At 44.5% G+C, this 20,078-nt stretch overlaps 1 protein-coding gene across 2 annotated transcripts in view; it reads right to left on the reverse strand.

Moving 5' to 3' along the window:
- Positions 1–191: 191 nt before the first annotated feature.
- lrrc4ca (leucine rich repeat containing 4C, genome duplicate a) overlaps positions 192–20,078 on the reverse strand; it is a 48,235-nt gene continuing 28,348 nt past the window's right edge. For both annotated transcript variants that reach the window (XM_047034203.1, XM_047034202.1), the window contains exons 2-3: positions 13,178–13,250; positions 192–4,454 (exon numbers count right to left, since the gene is read on the reverse strand). In XM_047034203.1, the coding sequence (XP_046890159.1) occupies positions 2,463–4,400 (1,938 nt within the window). In that variant the 5' untranslated portion in view covers positions 4,401–4,454; positions 13,178–13,250 and the 3' untranslated portion in view covers positions 192–2,462. The remainder of the gene's footprint in view (positions 4,455–13,177; positions 13,251–20,078) is intronic.

Raw genomic sequence — 20,078 nt, forward strand, 5'->3', positions numbered from 1 at the left:
TGGCTATTTCATGTTCTCTGAATGATTCACTGCATGTTCATCCATCTTCACCAGAAAACAATTGAAAAAAAAACGAATCAGACCATACAGAAAAAACAACAATAGTTTATTTTGAAACCTTATTTTTGTGTATGAACTACAAACTCTGTTTTCTATAATCGATCTTCATATTTTTTTAAAGGTCATGAAAGTATGCTTACATGAAAATCAATTTCTTATTCTTTTACACCATGTTTTTCTTTGTCACTTTTAGAACAGTTTGTTGGCACATGTAAAATCAAATTTAAAAAGTTTTTGTTTTTATTTTTGTTTTATTTTCAAAATGTATTTTATATAAATCTACCACTAGAACAGCATTCCCTCTCAGAGAAAAGAAAGAAAAAAAAAAAAAAGAAAAGATAGAATATTGCTCCCACCTAAACAAAAGATACTGTACACATAAGATGAGATGGTTTGATTCAATGTCAACAAATCATTGACACAAAAAGTAAATGATGAATAGACTGTCATTTCAAGCTACTTAGATCAAACCCCAGCACTGTCAACCCAAACACTGACTAAAAGCCACACATAAGGAGTGAAAACATTGTTTACTACTGCTAAAGCCCATATCTGTAACTGTCAGGCATGTGACTAAGTTGCAGACATGTGACATGTCTACAGTGCCTTACGGTGAAGTTCTACAGTATTGCAAATCATTTTAGGAATGTCATAGAGAAATCAAGTACCACGTGATTAAATAAATTACAAATTAAGTTCAGATAAACATAATGGTCCAGTGTGTTTTAGATTGGAGTTACTTATACATCAGGGAATTTTGGCCCTCTGCCTGATGTTGATCAATGGCAATAGATTATATTTTCAGTTTTTTTGTGACAACCATACAAAATAGAATGGTTTGAATTCATTCTTTGCCATCTTTCAAGACTATTGATACCATAGCATTACTCATGAACTACAAACAGAACAAAGTAAATATGGACAGATTCCTAACCTTTCTTAGATGTTTGACATTCTGGAGGGAGTAAGCGAGAGCAAAAAATATATAGATCAGCAGTTCACTTAATCTTTAAAGAGACACCTGGGGCATCTGGCTAAGTCTTAGATGTGAAAGGTACCTTCTTGGCCTCTTTATTTACGAGGCCACTTTCACCACAAGGGCTTTGAACAGTATCCAGGGAATGAGTGAGCCTGAGGCTGTGTCCACCCAAAGCCTGTGGGTGCCTCCATTAAAATGGAAATGGCGTTACCGCTAAAGCAATGGGACGCAGGTGCAACCTGAACATCTGCTTGCTGCCTGGCACCACGTGCTTCATCTCTAAAGCCTCTCACAGCCTCTCACAGCACAAGCTCTGGCACCTTCTTCTCTCCTTTCTGATGTTGGCACGGCCCTGGTGTGAATGGAGGGGGTGATGTACCCACATGTGAATGGCACCCAGATGACGGACAATGTGCTCAGACAGCTGTAGCCAGGGTCTTCCCCTCTTGCCCCAGATCCTGGGCCTGCTGCATGCTGCGTCGCTGTGCAAGCACAGCGCCAGGGATGAGGGGTTGTAGGGAGGTTCATGTTCCTCTAAAGCTTCATACTGTATGTGACAGAACCATGCAGATAAAGCAGTTTGTGGAACTGCTAAAGGGCCTGTCTAAAAATGATTTATATTGTATTAAAGGTAAATTCTCAGAACAGGTTGTATGACATCAATTTGAGACCAAATGCATTATAAAACATCAGTTTGCATTGGCTCATAATACAGTATATTTAGATTCTCATTTCCTTCCTGCATAGTCTCCAGAGGATTGGTGGTAAGCTCTGAGTTCACAGTACAGCTGTGTCCAATGTGTTTGAGTGGCAGATTTAATGAAATATTGTGTTATTTTTAAAATGTCATCACTGACAGTCCCGGCGTTCACCCTCAGATAAACACCAAGCTTTTAATCCATCTAAATTAACAGATGGTCACAAAAGATTCCATCAATTAATTTGTGTCAGGAGCAAATCTCTGACAAAATCTGAAGTGCTTAGTCTGTGGGTTAAAAAGAGGTTTCTATCACATACAGTACTAGACAGAATCGAGGGCAAAACCAGAAATGAATATTTGTACTTGATGGATGTTTACTGTAGCATGTCCTTCACATATAGTTTGAAAGCATATTAGTAAACCGCCCTAAGAAAAAACGAAAGGTATGATTAATTAAGTGCTGAAAAAATAATTGCAGAATACAGTTTTTTCTTGATTAAACCACAATAGATTTTTTTCTTAAATAAATAACTTCTGTTTTTGTAAAGACACTTTTTGAAACAGTAGACATACCCTAGTTCCCAAAGTCATTGAATAAACACCACCAACCACTGATTAGCCATACACAGTTCTTAACAATTGTCCTCACAAACCAACAGTCAATAAAGTCCATAAGGTGTGTCATTTCTTCCGTTTAATATTGTCTCATTATGAAAAGGAGTGTTATATCTGGGTCTCTTGTACATTGTCTTTAGAGCTGGCCCGGATTAACAAGGGTTCGTGCGCCGAGCTGTGTATGGAGTTGATGGTGGAGGCGTGGTTGTAAGCAGTCTTATAGGTGTTGTAGTGGTTGAGGTGCTCATGCTCCAGTGGAGGCAGCGTTAGGTGGCTCTCCATGGCTGGACCCCCCGTCACGCAGTCCTCATCCACGTTGATGATCTCGATGGTGCGGGTGGGCGCGTGGTGGTTCTGCTGGTGGTGCTGCTTGCGCATCTTGTAGAATATGATCAGCATGACTGCCGCCATGAGGGTGATGGCCACGAAGCATCCGATGATGATCTTGGTGGTCTTCATCACCTCATCCAGCCCGTTGAGGGAGCCCTCCCCCCCCAGCTCCGTCACAGGAATGGTGTAGGTCTTCTCCGTGGCCCTGGTGGAGAGTGGTGTCCGCACGGTGGTGGTCGTGGTGGAGGTGGAGGATACCGACTCCCAGCCGGCAGAGGCGGTGGGACCCACCTTCAGCTGCACAGTGGGTTGGCCCTCATTATGCGGTGGCTCTATGGTCTCCACTGTGACCGTGGTGAAGTAGCTGAAGCTGCTGTCTGTGGACGACACGTTGAGCGTGGCCGACGCCGTGGTGTTGCCCGCCGAGTTGCTCACCATGCAGGTGTAAGTGCCCGTGTCCTGCATGGTGACGTTGGTGAAATTGAGAGTGCCGTCGTTCAGGACGGAGATGCGGATCTTGTAGGCTCCGTGGGTCATGATGGAGCCGTTGGGTGTGATCCAGCTGACGGAGGTCAGAGAGCTGGCCCTGCATTTCAGTTCCGCCGCGCTCCCCTCCGTCACGTTCAGGTCTGCTGGGGGCTCCACGATCACGGGCGCATAGCAATGAAAATAGTTTTGGTCAAGCTCTCCAATATAGCGCCCCTTGTGGCTGGAGGGTGAACTGCAGCGGGCACAGCAGCTGGTGTTGGCCGGCACCATCTCCTTGAGCCACCAGCTGAGCCAAAGAATGTCACAGTTACAGTTCCAGGGGTTGTGGTGTAAGTGCACCCTCTCGAGGTGATGCAGGGGGGTGAAGAGGTCATGGGGAAGCAAGGTGAGGTTATTGTGGGCGAGGTTGAGCTCCACCAGGGACTGCAAGTCATCAAACGAATTCCTCTCTATGGTCTGGATCTGAGCATGCATCATCCACAGCTTCTGAAGGTGGATGAGACCTTTGAAAGAGCCAGGCCGGATGACAGACAGCTGGTTCCCTGACATCTCCAGCTCATCCAGCTTCACCAGGGGAATGAGGTTGGGGATCTCCTTCAGGTTGCACATGCCCAGGTTCAGGTAGCGCAGATTGCTAAGCCCCTCAAAGGCCCCCTCTGATATATATGTGAGGCGCTTGAGCTCCCCCAGGTCCAGCCTCCGTAGCGAGGGCACCCTGTTGAACGCATAAGAGGGGATGCTCTCTATGGGGTTATTCCTCAGCCACAGCTCCTTCAGTTTGGAGAGGTACTCAAAGGCCCCATTGGGGATGGTGGTGAGGCGGTTGTCAAACAGTTCCAGGGTGTTGAGGCTGGCCAGCCCGTTGAAGGCCCCTAACTCGATGGTCCGGATGTGGTTCTTGCTAAGCTGCAGAATCTCGAGGTGCCGCAGGTGTTTGAAGCTGTCCACCTTGATGACTTGGATGAGGTTCTCTTGCAGGTTCAGGTATCGCGTGTTGGTGGAGATGCCATCTGGGACATCTCGCAAGCTGCGGCGGGTGCAGATGACCTTGCTGAACTGGTTGCTGCAAGAGCAGACTGAGGGGCAGGTCTGAGCACGGACCAGGCCTGCCACCACCAGTAGCTGGAGGGCCAGGAGAAGAACAAATAAAGGGTCGGACAGGGCCCGGTTCCACCTAGGACCTCTCATCGTCTGCAGCTGCCGAGAGGAGGTCATCTTGTTCAACATTCATAATTCATTGGCTGGTCGTCCACTCCTCGGAAGTAGTGGTATTGGGCCAGGCTGGAAGGAGAAGAGAGACAAAAACAAGAAACAGAGAAGAGGTTAGGGGAGGAGGTTTGTGAAATATTATTGAGAGGTTACCTTAAAAAGAGCTTAATGCTGACATCCTAATGCAAGGACACAATCCCAATCTCACCCACTGGTATCAACCAGCAGTAACCTTGGAAGTGTGTTTTATATCTGTTTCTGTTTCTGGTTGCAGTCTTCCCCCTGCACTCTTAATCTCAGTCCCATAAAACAATCTCACAACTGCGCCTCCAAACTTCTCCCCCGTCTCCCTGCAGCAGGAGGGGGAAGCGTTGTGTGATTTATATTGGAGACCAGGGGAACATAAAGAACAAGGAAGGCTTGGCAGAAGGGAGAGGATAAAGCATCTGTGTGGATCCTATGTTACAGTACATGCCATATGGGACTGCATGTTTTCAGTTGTACCTGTCTTGTTTGTGCTTTCATGTGTCTGTGATGTGCGCTTGCATGCTAGAAGTGTACTTTAATGAACTCTGTTTTCATCCATGCACTATATTTGAATGTAACTATTTCTGAAACAGTAACCCCCAGTCTGCGGTACCACCAACCTATAATTTGTTTCACAGCACCTTCCAAGAGTTCTATACATTGATATTGCTGTACGATACATCTATTACTTCTATGTCTATTTGACTGACACCATGTTCACGAAAGGTTCTGTGATCCTGCAGGGTTTAAACATGACAAGTGAATCCAGTTGAGCTCCCTCTTGTATGTAGTTACTTCTGGCACTAAGTGCTCTTCTGGGTTTTAAAGTGTATTATGATTGTGCGTCCAACCATACAAGGCCAGTTCCTGAACAATAAAGCTCCCCTTTTCACTTTAGAATGGGCGGGCTATTACTGTAACTACCGATTAATTGTATGATTACTGAGCCCATTAATTCTTTAATTACAAACCCCCAATTTTGAGCACCCAAAGCCCGAAGCTGGGGACGAGTGTTTCTGTACAGGCGACCAGGCAAATGTGACAGGGATCACACACTAGGCTGAAAATCACATTCCATTACGGCTCTTCTAATTTGTTGAGAATTAAAGCCTTGCCTGCAGAAAGCAATGGACCAAGGTTAGAATTTGAGGCACAGCATGACTTTTCTTGACTCTTTCAACAATCTATCCCGCTCACTAATGTAACTGACAGTGTATTAAGAAAAATAACAACATACAGTATAGAACCTCTACAGTATTTCTAAGATACATTTTTAAGTGTCTTATAGCTTTATATTTGGTGTCTGAGTACGTTGGCTCAGACTCATTTGGGAATAAAGTATTAACCTATTCGGTACAAAGCTATTTTGATTTATATATTCAGAAGTGCCTGCAAGTCTTCTCCCTCCCCTGATCCAGAAGTTTCCTCCTCCTGTGTTTTTCTTTTTCAAATCAAGCCAATGAAAAGAAATAAACAATGAAATCATACCAACAGAATCCAATTCATGAAGTTTACCAAGCAATCTGTCTACCCAATGACAATGAAAGCAGCAAAATTGGATTTAGAGCAGAGAGGGTATTAGATGGAGAAAAAAAAGATAAACAAAATGAGATTAAGAAATGAATACACTTTTTTTCTTTTCTTTACTTTCGACCCCCTAAGAGATGATGAACTGGCAGCATTGGCTGCCTATTTGGCTGTCTCAGAGCATTGAAACGTCTGCAGCGCGACCCAGATTGGCTCAGGAATGCAGCCAATTGAAAAGGCTAGATATGCAACATTTGTGAATGCATTTGTTTTGTGTATGGGAAAGTGAATGACAATAAGGCTGACAACAGGGGGGAATATGTGCTCTTCAGCATAAAGAGAGTTTATTTCTTGAAACCACGCCATCCTTGTCTTCAAATGACAATAGATAGCACTGTAAAAGGACTTAAACAATGTCAACACTGAGTGGTTTTGAGATGTGATCCTAGTCAGAGCTCTACTGCAGACATACATTTCCCTGGTACCCTCACTGGGAGGCTGGGAAATGCAGTCATCTGGCCGGTAGAATGAGGTAGGGGTGATTGGTGTGGGTTGGGGAGAGGCAAATGGTGTGGGTTGGGGTAAGGTTCTTGGGGTGGGATCAAGTGAGGGAATTGGGGTGGGTTGGGGTGGGGTGATTGGGGTTGGTTGGGTTAGGGTGATTGGGGTGGTCTGATTAGGGTGAGTTGGAGTGGAGTGAGATGTGGGGGATAGGGTGTGGTAGGGGACTTGTGGCAAGCAATTTGTACTAAATAAATAAAACATGCCATAGAGAAATGCGTTTGTTGGCAACAGCATTTTTGTGGAGTCTAATTATCGTTCAGCCTTAGGAATGAAAATTAGAATGAGTATAAGAAAAGTTTTTGACCGCTTCCCAAAACTAACAAGCAGTAATGCTGAACTGATCTGTTTATATCTCCAAAACCCCTTTGTGATATTGCTTTTAAAAAGTGCTATTTAAATAAAGTGTAAATATGTTCACTGACTGATTAGACTGTACATGGTTGTGGGAATTTAAATAGAATAGAAACATTTTTGACAGTTAAATGCATTAAGCCAAAGCTTGAAGACTGTTCATGAGTGGTGGCAAATGCAGAGAAAGAACAAAACGAGACATGTTTTTGATTAAAAACAATTCACACAGACAGTTCACTTACAAGCTAAGTTGATTTCTTCCTCATCACTCATACCGCAAACCCCATCAGCAATTTATCACTACTTCACAGTTGCTTCAACCTTATGTGACACAACACACTTGGCTAATAGGCTTGTTTTCTTTTTGTAATGAACAATGCATTGCATGACTTGTGAGTAACAATATTAATGACTCTCAGTCATTTGGCTGACTAAACATGATTACTTCATAAAAAAAGAAAGAAAAAAAATGCATTGATAATAGAATGTTTCTTGTCACTGAAACTCTGGACTGGGCTGCGTTTCCCGATAACGATGGATCAAAAAATGAAACCATTGATATTTATTTAGTGCGTTTCCCAAACATGCTCGTAAGGAGTAGGCTAATCTATGTGCTTTCAAGAGCTATGCATTTTCAAGAGACAGTTGCGCTACAAGGAATGGCCCGTAAAACAAAGAATCGTTGTACGATGGATTCTATGATCAACTTAGGCTTAAGACGCTTTCGGGAAATGCAGCCCTGGTTAGTCGCAAACCACCTTGAACTAATGAGTAGTTTACCTTACCAGTTTAATACAGTAAACTCACCATACCCATCCTAGCATGAGCTCACCAGACACTGCCACCCCCCCTCCCCCCTCCTCTTATGGTCTTTTTTATTTGAACATGATAGGAGGCAAGCTGAGAACCTGTCAACTGAGCAATTGTAGGTAACCAAGAGAAAATAGACTTTGGCAGCCTCAAAAAACAAAAGGCCCATCTTTTTGCATGATACAACAAATCAATAGGATCCCAGAGGAGGCGAGGGATTCATACTGCAAACAAAAGCTGCCTCTTTCAGATAGCTTGGCTCGGCTTGACAGATAGCCAGATATCCCCCGCCTCTCTGAATAAAAAGAACACAAACACACACAAACACACACACACCACCCCTTCAGCCCTCGCAGCAGATAAAAGAGTCAAAGGTGTCTGACTCTACCCTGGGCGAGGAGCACAAAGAAACACGATTTCCTCTCTCCCTCTTCCCATGGGCCATAAACATGATCTGTCCTCCTTCACCACTGCCTTATTCATGCCTGCCATACAACAGGAAGTAGAGGGAGAGGGAATTGGCGAGACATGTGGCTGTGGCTTTCTTCACCCAGGCCTCGCTTGAGTGGACATTCATAATAAGGTTGTTATAACGGCTGACTGTGGCATGATTTGGCTCGGACTGATCTCAGCCTTGGGATGTGGATGGGACTGAGGATCTAGGAAAATGGAAGGTGTTGTTCCATTTTCTACCAGTCTGCCTTCCTCCCAGGGGGAGATCGTAGTGACATAATGACACTCTGTGTGGGGTGAATAAGAGATGGAAAGAGAGAGAGAGTCAGATAGAGACGGAGAGGGAGAGAGAGATGGATAGATACATAGAAGGACATGATCTATGTGTATACATGTATACATATACACAGTATATACATAGACAGCGAAAAAGAGAGAGAGAGAGCGTGTCAGTTAATGAGATGCAAAACGGAATCAGGTCAACTCCCGGCAGTGGCTGCCATTTTTCACCCCCCCCCCCCCTTTCACCATCCCTTGCCCCCACCCCCTCTCTGACTGATTACTGGGCGGGATACCCTCAGAGAGGCCGGGCTAAGTGCGCTAGCTGCTGCTTCGGCAGCTGTATCATAAATCTACTCCCACTCCACGTACGCATGAACACAAGAGGAACATGTGCATGGCAAACTGTGACCAATTCAATGGATTGGATTACTGTAACACTGATGCTATCGGTAGCATGGGCATATTTGATATGCAGAGGCTCTCCTTGGCTGTTAATCTTCAGCATGGATATGGAGCATGTCAGACTGGCGAAGAGAGACTGGCACAGCTTACCCTAGGGGAGAGTCTAGTGATTAAAATAGGGTGGTTTTGAGTTACACAGTGCATACTTCTCTGCTGACGATGATCATAACACATTGATAAACACCATGATCCGAAGCATAGGATTGAATTAAGTCTCAAACCCATGTAGGGCTCACACCTTGCTAATGCTGTGAATGTCTTTAAGGAAAGCACACACACACCACACACACACACACACACGCACACACATATACACACACACAAACACATACACTGGAGCATACAAAGTTGCTGCTCTGAGTATCCTTGGAGACCATTCTTCAGTTGGCATCCTATACTTCCTGTCTTTGGTTGCTATGCCAACACTTAAAAGGAAATACCACGACCAGGCTTACATGAAGGGAATTATTGTACCATTCACTTTCTTCAACTCTACTCAAATTGAAGCTTTACAATGAATTTGACCATCACTTGTACCTACAGTAATCCAGTAACTCTTGTCTGAATATACCACAAAAGGGTTGCAGAATTTTACTTCAGAAGCTGGGATTTGAGAGAAAGACTCCTATAGTCAAATAAGTGTAAAACACTCTATACTCTTTTAGGTCTAGTCTCCTCACATTGATGAGTACAACATGTTTCGGAAGAAAATGTTTGTGTATCTTACATCTAGATTTGAGATTAGCAATGGTGATGGTAATAAAACTTATATATTGTATTTTTTTTAATGTGAAATAGTACCTACATTGGTCATTAAATAAATACATTAAGACCTTAAAAGTCTGAGTGAAACGTTTAGAAGATTTGGGTTTGTGACTACTTGTGTTGTCTGGGAGTTTCATATGTTAAAACTGGCTGTTCACCTAGTTCACCAATGTGACCATGTCTGAGAATAGTTTCTGAGGTATATATGCATATGTATATATATTTTTTAGAGTGCTATGTAGCAGAGTTACAGCTACTGTCTTCGAGATTTCCCATTTCTCAAATGTAGGTTTTGCAATATTTAAAATATGCCAAATACGACTGTAGTAGAGGTTGTCTTAAATATCTACAACACCTTAACGTTTGAAATGTTGTAGCATAGCAACATCAATCAAGGAATCACGAGAAGGAGCAGAACCCTCCACATTTGCAACAAGGTACTGCAGTCATAAAAGCACAAACACGCACACCCTCCATTCCAGTCTTCACATCCCAGGCAATTTCGGGGCACGTTTCTCTCCATCTTTGCATTCGTCCGAGGTTGCCTGCATGAGAGTCAACGCTGACCATCGTCTTGCATCCCAAGCCAGGGCCGGCAATGTGACCAGCGGAGCATGAAGAGAACGATGTAACGTGTCTGCAGGGCACCCCATTCACCAAACAAATGAGCTCGGATCATATCCATGGGCCACTTTCACAGAGCCACGATAGTAACGTAGACGGAGCAATTGGCCTATCCCTCGGTCGGGAAATGACCCCGGAGCGACACATTTTCCTGATAAATGAGGCGCAGTAATTCCGATTGGCCTCTTCAGATGCGGTGTCAGACCAAGAGCTTATTTAGGTCCGCTAGCCTTGAAACTCAGGCAGGGGCACAGATGCAAACCCAGGCACACACATGAGCATGCTGACGCGCACACACAGGCACATGCACACACACGTACACGCAAGTGCACACCAATGCACGCACATGCACACACACACAGTACACGCACTCACACGACAGTGTCCACTAGCACAGTACATTGAGACAAATGCAAAGCAAGAGCACCAAACTTGCCGTTGTTTAGTTCACCGCACATTTGTTTCTGTATTTATGATTTGTTGAACTGTGTTCTACAAATTGACACAATAAGAACGCTTCACATAGTCAGCTTCATAGAGATATGAAAGCCTGGAAGCTCCAGTTCTAGGCTGACTCATCAAGGAACCCATTTTGTTGACTGTTGTCTCCTCGTGTCACTGACACCACTTGATTTATTTTCACAATTAAGAAGAATAGCACTCTCAATCGGAAATCTTATTGATTATCCTGTGGTTGAGTGGTGGTGGGCGGGTATGAGAGCAGGTGTTGGAGATAGCTATCAGGATGAACCAGTCACTTTATCAATCAACACTTTCTCTCACAATCCATGTCCAAGGAACACAACAGTACAAAACATCACACAAGGACACAGGAGTGTGCGTATGTGGACGTGTATTGGGTGCTGGTGGATGTGTGTGTGTGAGTGTGTGTGCGTCCTTGTATGTGTGCATACTGCTTTCCACTCAACGTGTCTCGATGTTTGAAAATGAGAAATATTGATAGAAGAATGCTTCACTCTCCGAAGGTTCCCCCGAAGGAGACGGTGAGAAAGAAAATGGCCCCTTGGTTCATGGCTGTGTGACATACTCTCTCTGTCCCCATTACTCCTGTCTACTGCTGTATGTGTCAGAGGTCAGGGGGACCATGCATCACTTCCTCCATGACCCAACCAAGAGGAGGCCACTCAGGGTTCGTGAACCCAGTCTGTGTGACCAAACTGCCTCTCTGTGAATGACTGTTAGTAGGCCACAGATAGCCCAGCTGCTAGCTGCCTAACAGGGAGCTCACATACACATGAACAGCTGTCTGCTAAGGGCAAGGTAAGTCAGATAATGAGACAATCAGACACATGGTACGATAAGTAATGAAACGTTAGAGCTCAGATGAAAGTTAGTTTAGTTTTATTTTCATTTTTCTGGTGCCGTGAATTGTATCTGGATTGACGGACTGTGAGGCATCAGCAAATGAGCTGTGTCAAGATATCATTAACTGCATATGCAGCCACACTGTTCTTCCAAACTACAGTAAGCTCACGCTTCCAGATTCCCCAAGTGGATCAACATAGACAAATGTAAATCAGGATAGTCAACAAAGCAACCTCAGCCACTACTGGCCCATCCCTACGGTGAAGTGTGCTTATGCTTTAATTTGCCCTGTGTTCCTGCTGGTTCGCTTGGCTGCCAGTGCTGGTCTACTGCTGGGATAGCATTGATGTGCTCTGGAAGACTTCTATTCCAGAAGCATTTTAGTTTGTGTTTTGTTGCAGGTGATGGAGAACACTGGTACAAAATATAAGTGGTTTATCATTGCAGTTTTTTATGAATTCCATGAATATATCTAATAAGCTTTTATTAAAACATAAATGTAATTATATTGCTTGCTTATGTGTTTATTGAAAAAATATAGCTTTAGGTCTGGTCAAAATGGTAACCTTGTTTGATGAGTCAGGATGGATGCCTGGTTGTATGGACATACTAGATCACAAATCATCTTTGATTAAAACAATGTATTCTTGCTAATGCACTTCAATCTTACAACAGGGAAAAAATACCCCAAAAGGCAAAAATGAGATTAGGAGAGCATAAAAGTCTCAAAGGGGATGTGCACAAGTGTATTTGTCCTGTTCAATAGTGTGAGTTTTCATCATGCTGTTAAATTCAACAAAGCTTCAGAAAGGCAGAGATATCTTGGGATGGAGGACATTTGCCTTCCAATGTTGCCATCTGTTATTTATACAATCACTCCCTCTTGGGGTCTGGAGGAAAAGGCCACATATTGCGGGAGAAAAACAGATAAATCTACCCCACTGACTAATTATCTTTTTAATCAGGTGATTTGAGCTCTGGGTCCAGGAAAGAATTATGCCGAAGTGAGTTTAGGACACTCTTTTGATTCATCAGTCAAACACATAGCTGCCAACCTTAATAAAAGTGTAGCGATTAAGTCTGTCTTTCTGTGAAATTATATCAATCAAATGTGTAATCAAAGTCAACTATAAAAGGGATAGCCAAATATTAAATGTAAAAAAAAAAAAATGTTAAACAGGAACTAGAAATTACCCTGCAATTACAACAGAGCTTCTTAATCAGAATACGGTATTTGTAATTGAAGGCAAATAACTTATTTTATATTTCATACCAAAGGAAATTCAAGGCACACCCATCAGGATAATTCAACTGCAATTTGCTGGGCCATATTTTGCTTGACTTGTTGCCTGCAATAATTTAACACCTACATTCTGTGAGTTTGTTCCTATGCACATCTTTTTTTGTGTTACGTTTGAAATGATCAAATACACTGCAGAGCTGGGATTTAAGACCATACATTATTAGCACTATCCTCTAGTCTAATGTCTAACATTTACTGCTGTAGTGTCTCAACCATACCCCGGGCCAGCTCATTAGAGAGGGGAGGAGTCTGTGCGGAGCGAATGGATGATCTGGGTTCAGCCTTTAGAACGCACTCTCACCTGCCAGCTCATTCACAGTGCCTGTGCTTTCTGGCCATCTTCGTTTTTGCTCACTGTAGGCTGCTGGCTCACCCTGAAAAGAAAATAGGAAAACGATGTTTAAGTATGAATACTTGAAATTAAAAAAGACAGTAGCGAATGGCCATGTTTACAATCACAAGCTGCTTGGATGGCACTCCGTTTCGTAGGCTCGCTTGCTTGGCAAAGGCAGCTAGCGGAGGGCATTGGTATCGCGTCAAGGGTGCCAAGGTCTTTGTTGAAGCGAGGCGAGTGTAGTAGCGCCAAAGCAGGGGCTTAACAAATGGAAATGTTCTACGGGATAGGCATGGAAAAGCAGCGACTCCTATTAGCACACAACACTCCAGCTCTAACGACGAAGGGGACGCCACCGCAGATATAAAATCCTGCATTTAATGGTGAGAGAAGTTGATCTGCTTTTAGCCTTATAATGCATCTGCCCCCCCCCCCCCCCCCACACCCAAAAAAACGAAACAAACAACCACAACAACAACAACAACTTCTTACTGTGATATAGAATATATCGCCAATTATCTGTCTCAGGTCTCACTGTTTCATTGTTTGTCATTGTCTGTCTGTTTATCTGTGTGTCACTATGTACATCTATTAATATTTGTGTCTCTGTCTGGCTCTCTTTCTCCTGCATCTTTGAGGAGCTTGTAGCTCCGCCACATTACCACTTCACCATCACTCTTTGCAGATTTTCTTTTTTTTCAGTCCCTGTGAGAAACCCTTATGTAACCTGGACAGTTGCAAACTGGGCCAAAATCTTCTCTGCTCACAGACAGACGGTGGGTACGTGTGTTTTTTTGAGTGTGTGCTTGCATGTGTTTGTGTGTGAGTGTGTATCTGCGTTGGTGTGATTGTGGGTTTTGTGTGTGTGTGTGAGTTTCGTGGGGGTGCTTCACAATACACTCCAGAGATATGGGGACACTCACAAACACATTGCCACACAGGATAACAGGGTAGAGTGAAGATCGACCCAGCTAAATAAATGATGCAGGGCTAAAACACACACACAGATACAGCTCTCCATCTATCCATCCATTAGCCCACTACAACGAAAGTACATAAAAAGGGAGTTTGATCCTCTAAAATATAACGGGATCAGCTAGGCCGGTGTGAGCATCTTTAGACAGAGGGATATGTGTAACACCAGGTAAAGGTTTTTAAATCTCTCTCTCTCCCTGTCTCTCCAATGTGTGTTTGGTTGTGTGTTTGGTTGTGATGGGGCACTGCATAAAAAATAAACTTTAGTCCAGTCTGCTTCTGTTTTCTTTCTTTTTCTTTCGTCAGAAGTGTGAGCTGAGTGTGACTCATTACACATCCTGAGTGCTCATAAGTAGATGACGCTGATGATGGGTACGGGCTTTGCCACTGTAATCATCATCATGGTCGTCATCATCAACAATCCTGCCATAATCTATTCCCCCCATCACCCCCTTTTCCTTTGTCAAAACACGGCATCATCACATTTGCAAACTGCAGATCCGGAGTCAATGTCTCAGAACGGGGGGAAAGATATATGTTCCTTCTAATTAGGACATAAGGAAATACATATTCAAACGTGAATACATTACAAAGAGAGGCCTGTTACTCTTTCCCAGAGGCCTTATCGGTGAACCCTCCCAGTCATGACAGGGAGATGTGGGTTAGCTGTCAGGTATTCATAATGTACAAGACATCGAGTGAGCACTCTGTCTGCGGACATGAGCGCAGACCAAGCTGTACATAACTTCAGTATGACATTCAGAGACAACCGCATGCTCGTCTAAAAACTCCAGGGTCCCATGATGTTGAAGGAAACAAGAAATGGATACGGCATTCAGAGTATTTCACCATTGTTGCGGCGATGCAACAACATCCTGAGGGATCATGTAACAATAACTGACATCGATCGGGATTCGCGTTTGAACAACACGGCAGGGAATCCTTTGGACATCAACCGAGTGACCCAATTCACCCTTCTTCCTTCCAGATGTTTATCCCTCTGACGGTGTGTGTCTCCTCCCTTCCCTCGCCCCTGTACGTTAATGGAAGTCATTTCCAAGATGTGCTTATTTCATGTCAGGCAGGAGATCCTTGAATTAATTTAGCCCATTTTATTTTCAACGTCAATTACAACCTAATAAAACCTATCCCAGCAGTCCTCCAGAGACTAAAGCTCATTACACACTGCAGCAGGGAGGGAGGAAAACCGAGCTTCCTCTCAATCGTTTCCAGCCCCCTCTTAAAAAAAAAGAGGGGAGAGAAAAATCTCCTGAACTCATGGACACGAGGTGCGTCTCGTCCAACTAATCAGGATCCCGTCGACGCGCCCCCCAGTTCCAGTTCCGCGCACCCCTCCAGATCCCGTCTGACCTGCGGGTCAGACCACATCGCCCCGTGGAAATGACCGGGAGCGCACATCAGCGACTATCGATAGGCCGTCTGTTCAACTGGCAACCGGGCCGGAGTGGGGGTTAGTGGATGGCTCGGGGGGGATGAAGACTGAATGTCAAGATGTAAAAACCAAACTGAGCAGGATGACAACGATGCTCATCGAAACCCCTGCAGATCCTTCTGAAACACGTGCATTTAAACTAGGTTTGGGTCACACACACTTTCATACAGGGCTTTCATGCAGGGCTGGATATAATCCTTTAGTAATATGAAAAACTTAAATGATATCCAAGTATTACATTCTCCTTAATAATATCTAAAGGAGATGCTGAAGATTACAATGTGATAAATTATGGACTTTACTAAAGTAGGCATTAAGCCCCAAATATCTGGAACAAAGAATACAATTTGGTAATTCTCTTAGTTACAGGATCTGCGACTTAATTAATATCAAAAGCAGCTAAATCTCTTCCATTAATATGATTTGTAATTAACACATTTTCAACCCTGTACATCATTTGTCTGTAGACAAAAGCTTGAGACCGCTAAAAGCTATCTTGAATGTGTGTGTGTGTGTGTTCATTTGTGCGCTTCTATGTGCCTATACGGTATGTCTGTGTGGGTACAGTATACTGTATGTGTTCTATTAGTACTGCCTTAAACCAGACCTCCACTGCAAAGCAGGAAAATACAACACCACTAAGTTCAGCATGGATAAGTGTAAAATCTTTGCCATGGGCTTTTTGCAGTCATGCTTAGAAACATTTCTACAGCACTGAACCAGACGCTTTCTTACATCACTCTGAAACCAAACAAATGAAAAGGCAGGAAGCCTGAACAGTAACAAACAAAAAGCACAATGCCATAGCACATTTATTGCAGCAAGATTTTTCACAGACCATGCATCATGTTGTCATTGGGAAATACACTTCTTTGTCACACTCTGAACAGTAAAGCTCTCCTTATCTGCCTGCAAGAAACTAAAAAAAAGACATGATGTGGTATTTGTGTGTGATTAGGTGGCTGATTGAATTAACATTTGGAGTCTTGAAAGAAGTGTGCAAGGAGGCAGGAGGGGAGGGGGAGACAGGGGGGAGAGAAGAGAGGAGGAGGAAGGGGGAGGGAGGGGAGGGAGTGGCAGAGGGGAACGTAGGGAGTGACACAGAGGGGAGAGGATGGAGGGGGGGGGGGGGAGGGAAGGCGAGGGAGGAAAAGGAGCGACGCAGAGGGGAGAGGACAGAGAGGTAGGGGGAGAGGGGGAGAGGGGAAGGGGGGAAGGGAGGGGCTGAGAATGATGCCTTGATGCCGATGTCTGGAAGCTTTTCCCTCAGAAGAGAACATTTCCTTTTCATGCTGTCTCGCGGTTAAAGTCAGGCCAGCCTGGTGTCTTTGATTAATTATTTTTGACAAGGAAATGTTCCTCCGATTCATCTGACTGTGAAATGGATTCATATCCACCCTTCTGTCTCAAGTTTTCACTAATACACACAGCAGCTGTCTATTCCTCATAGTGAGAAAGGTAATTGGTTTGGCCCCCTGAAAACGACATTCCAATAGCAGACACTGTGATGTATTTTTACAGAGTTGCTGGCATTAAAGATGAGAAAACCATGTGAAGACTCTTAAGCGGGATAGCGACATGGCGGATGAGAGCGCTGAGAGACAGTACCTTCAGAGGGATGAAGACAACACCCAAACTCCAAAGTTGGAAATTAGGTAGTTTTTGGAAAACAGAGAGAACAGGAAGAACCTCTCTCTTTTCCCTAGAGAAGGATACATTGTGAATGTGGAATCACACTAGTGTGAAACTAAATCAACAGCTTTACAGAAAATGTGTTGGGTGTGATTTTTTGTCTGGGGACAATACCAGTGGTGTATGTGTGCTTTGCCAGATCCATCATTTCCAGACCAATCCACACCACTTGTATATATAATTCCTCTTTCATATGTACTTGTGGAATAATTATAATGACTATCCATCCAATAAAACAGCATTAACAGTACAGCTGTAATTGCCCGGTGACGTGTTATTGTATGATGTAAGCCTATTTACTGTACCTGTGAACATGAAATCATTTGAAGGTAGAAAAAAAGAAGAAAAAGTGAAGAAAAAAAAGTTAAAGAAAGTGTTGGCACTGGCAAAGAAAATGATGAAGAAAAAACATACAAGAAAAGACAAGGTGTGTTGAATGGCAGATAGATGAGACAGGAAAGAGTGGAGGGGAGAGGTGTTAGAGAAAGCGAGTTGAGAGACTGAGAGAAGGCGATTGCTAGAAAAAAGGAGAGGAAGAAAAAGAGATGAAGAGACAGAATATGGCAGATTGGGAAGAGAGGAGCTTCAGAATGGTAAACAGTGTTGTTGAGGAGGGTTGATGGGTAAGGAGTAGAATGATGGGCAAATGGTGGCTCGGTAATCATTTGCCACCGCCGAGTCCGTGTGTGAGTGTGTGTGATGTGGGTGTGTGCAGTGGTAGGAGGATAGTGGCTGTCGAGCATATTTGGTCACGATGACTCAGTCATTAGCTCCACCATCGAGGAGCCATAGCTAATTGCTAAATAATCAACTGTAATGCCCCCTTCTTTTCACTTCAGAAGTTCTCCACCATGACATTCTTCCGGGAGGAACACTCCATGCTGCCTTCCCTTTGAATACAGACATGTTCATACTTCAGTTTATGTGCGTGATTTTTTCACCTGTCTCTAAAGGTGTGTGAGGGTGTGTGGGTGTGTGTGCACTGCACATGTGTGCGTCTGTGTGGGTGCATGTGTTCAGGATTTGACAACTCACGGTTTGATCATGTCAGCAAGTATGAAGGTATGAAATGAGGAGGAGAGGAAGAGGAGACGTAATACGATGAAGATTAAGACAGGGGGAGGAGGCGGAGCGGCAAACCAACAAACTCTATAACAACAAGGAGAGGGTGAGGACACCATTGGGGGAGGTGAGGAGAGGGGGAGGAGCAGGGCCACGAGGCAAGGCGGTTTCCCTGCCTCAGGGGAATCCCTGCATGAAGCCTGGAACGGCTTCTGAGGTGGATTTGTACTATCAGCAACTAAGCTGAGTGCTCATTACAGGTGCTGAGGAGAGGAAGTCAACGGTGATGGAGTTCGGAAAGAAAACGCTAACAGGCTAGGTGAGGACGCTGGGTAATAAACCATGCGCTGGCCAGATTAGATATGTGCTTCATACCACGAGAGCTCAGATATGTGATGCAGATAACACACGTGCAGTAACAGGCTGTTCAAATGCTACAGTGACCAGTGACTGCGGTGACAGCACCACTAAGGATGTGTGTATAAGTGTGTGTGTGTGTGGTGTCTCTGTGTGTGTGTTTATGTGTGGTGTCTCTGTGTATGTGCCTGTGTGTGTTGTGTCTGTGTGTATGTATGTGTGTGTATGTATGTGTGTGTATGTGTGTCGGGATGACAGATGTAACTCCACACACTTTTGTAATGTGTGCTTCTGTACTTTCCTTGCGTGGGGGGTGGAAAGATGCGAGAAGTGACAAAGGTGTTGTCATGTGAACCATTGCATCGCAAGGCAGAGGTTGATGCGATTAGGATGCTGGCAATAATGTGGATGACGTCAAATGATCACACAGTGGCATATTCGGCAACAAGAAGCAGAGGTAGAATCATTATTATCTGTGCTTCAACAATAGTAAACAGAGAACGCACAAAATGAAAGCAATAGCAATAGAGAGATTGTAAGTGGGAGATATATACAGAGAGAGGGAGAGAGAGAGACAAAGAGCGAGAGAGAAGAGGGGAGGAGTTAGAAGGAGAGACAGACCGACAGAGAGAGACGCAAGAGACATCATTTGCCTCTCCTCCGCTCATCTCTTGCATGAGAGCCCGGGGAGCAGAGGCAGCTGATGACGAGGTGTACACGCCACGCACCGCCAGCCATGCGTCTCAGTCTCGCCCAGACCATCAGCCTTCCGGTGCTTTCCGGAACAATCTCTCGCCAGTCTAGCCTGTAGCCTCGGTGCCAGCACCAGCTGCCAGGGCCTCTCATCCTTGCCGTACAGGGAGGGGGAGGGGGTTGCAGAAGAGACTAGAGAGGGTACTACAATCAGATAGCAGGGCTGCCATGTCCTGGCCCTATCACATCCTGTAAGCACACCCACAGGCAGGCAGAGCTGGGTAATTGGATGCTGAATAGCCGAGGTGTGGAGAGGGATGCAAGTGTGTGCTACGGTCAGAAGCATGCGGGCTGACCATGGAAGGGAATAGCGGGAGCAGGGGGAGGGATGGTGCAAGAGGAGGAGGAACAATGGCTGGATGGGACCAATCAAATGAACGATTGAAAAACAATTCAGGGCTTTGGAGGACGTGATTGGGTGTGTTACGGCTCATGTGCCGAGGTGAGGACATGGAACACGGAATAGGCTTTTGCATAGGGAGGAATAAAACCTGTTACTCTGTCAGACTGGCTGAAGGAACATGACGCCACTTGTGTACACGTAGGAGGATTTCAGGGAGCTGCGAAACAGACACC

The sequence above is a fragment of the Hypomesus transpacificus genome, chromosome 14, assembly GCF_021917145.1.
Source record: "Hypomesus transpacificus isolate Combined female chromosome 14, fHypTra1, whole genome shotgun sequence".
NCBI lineage: Eukaryota > Metazoa > Chordata > Actinopteri > Osmeriformes > Osmeridae > Hypomesus > Hypomesus transpacificus.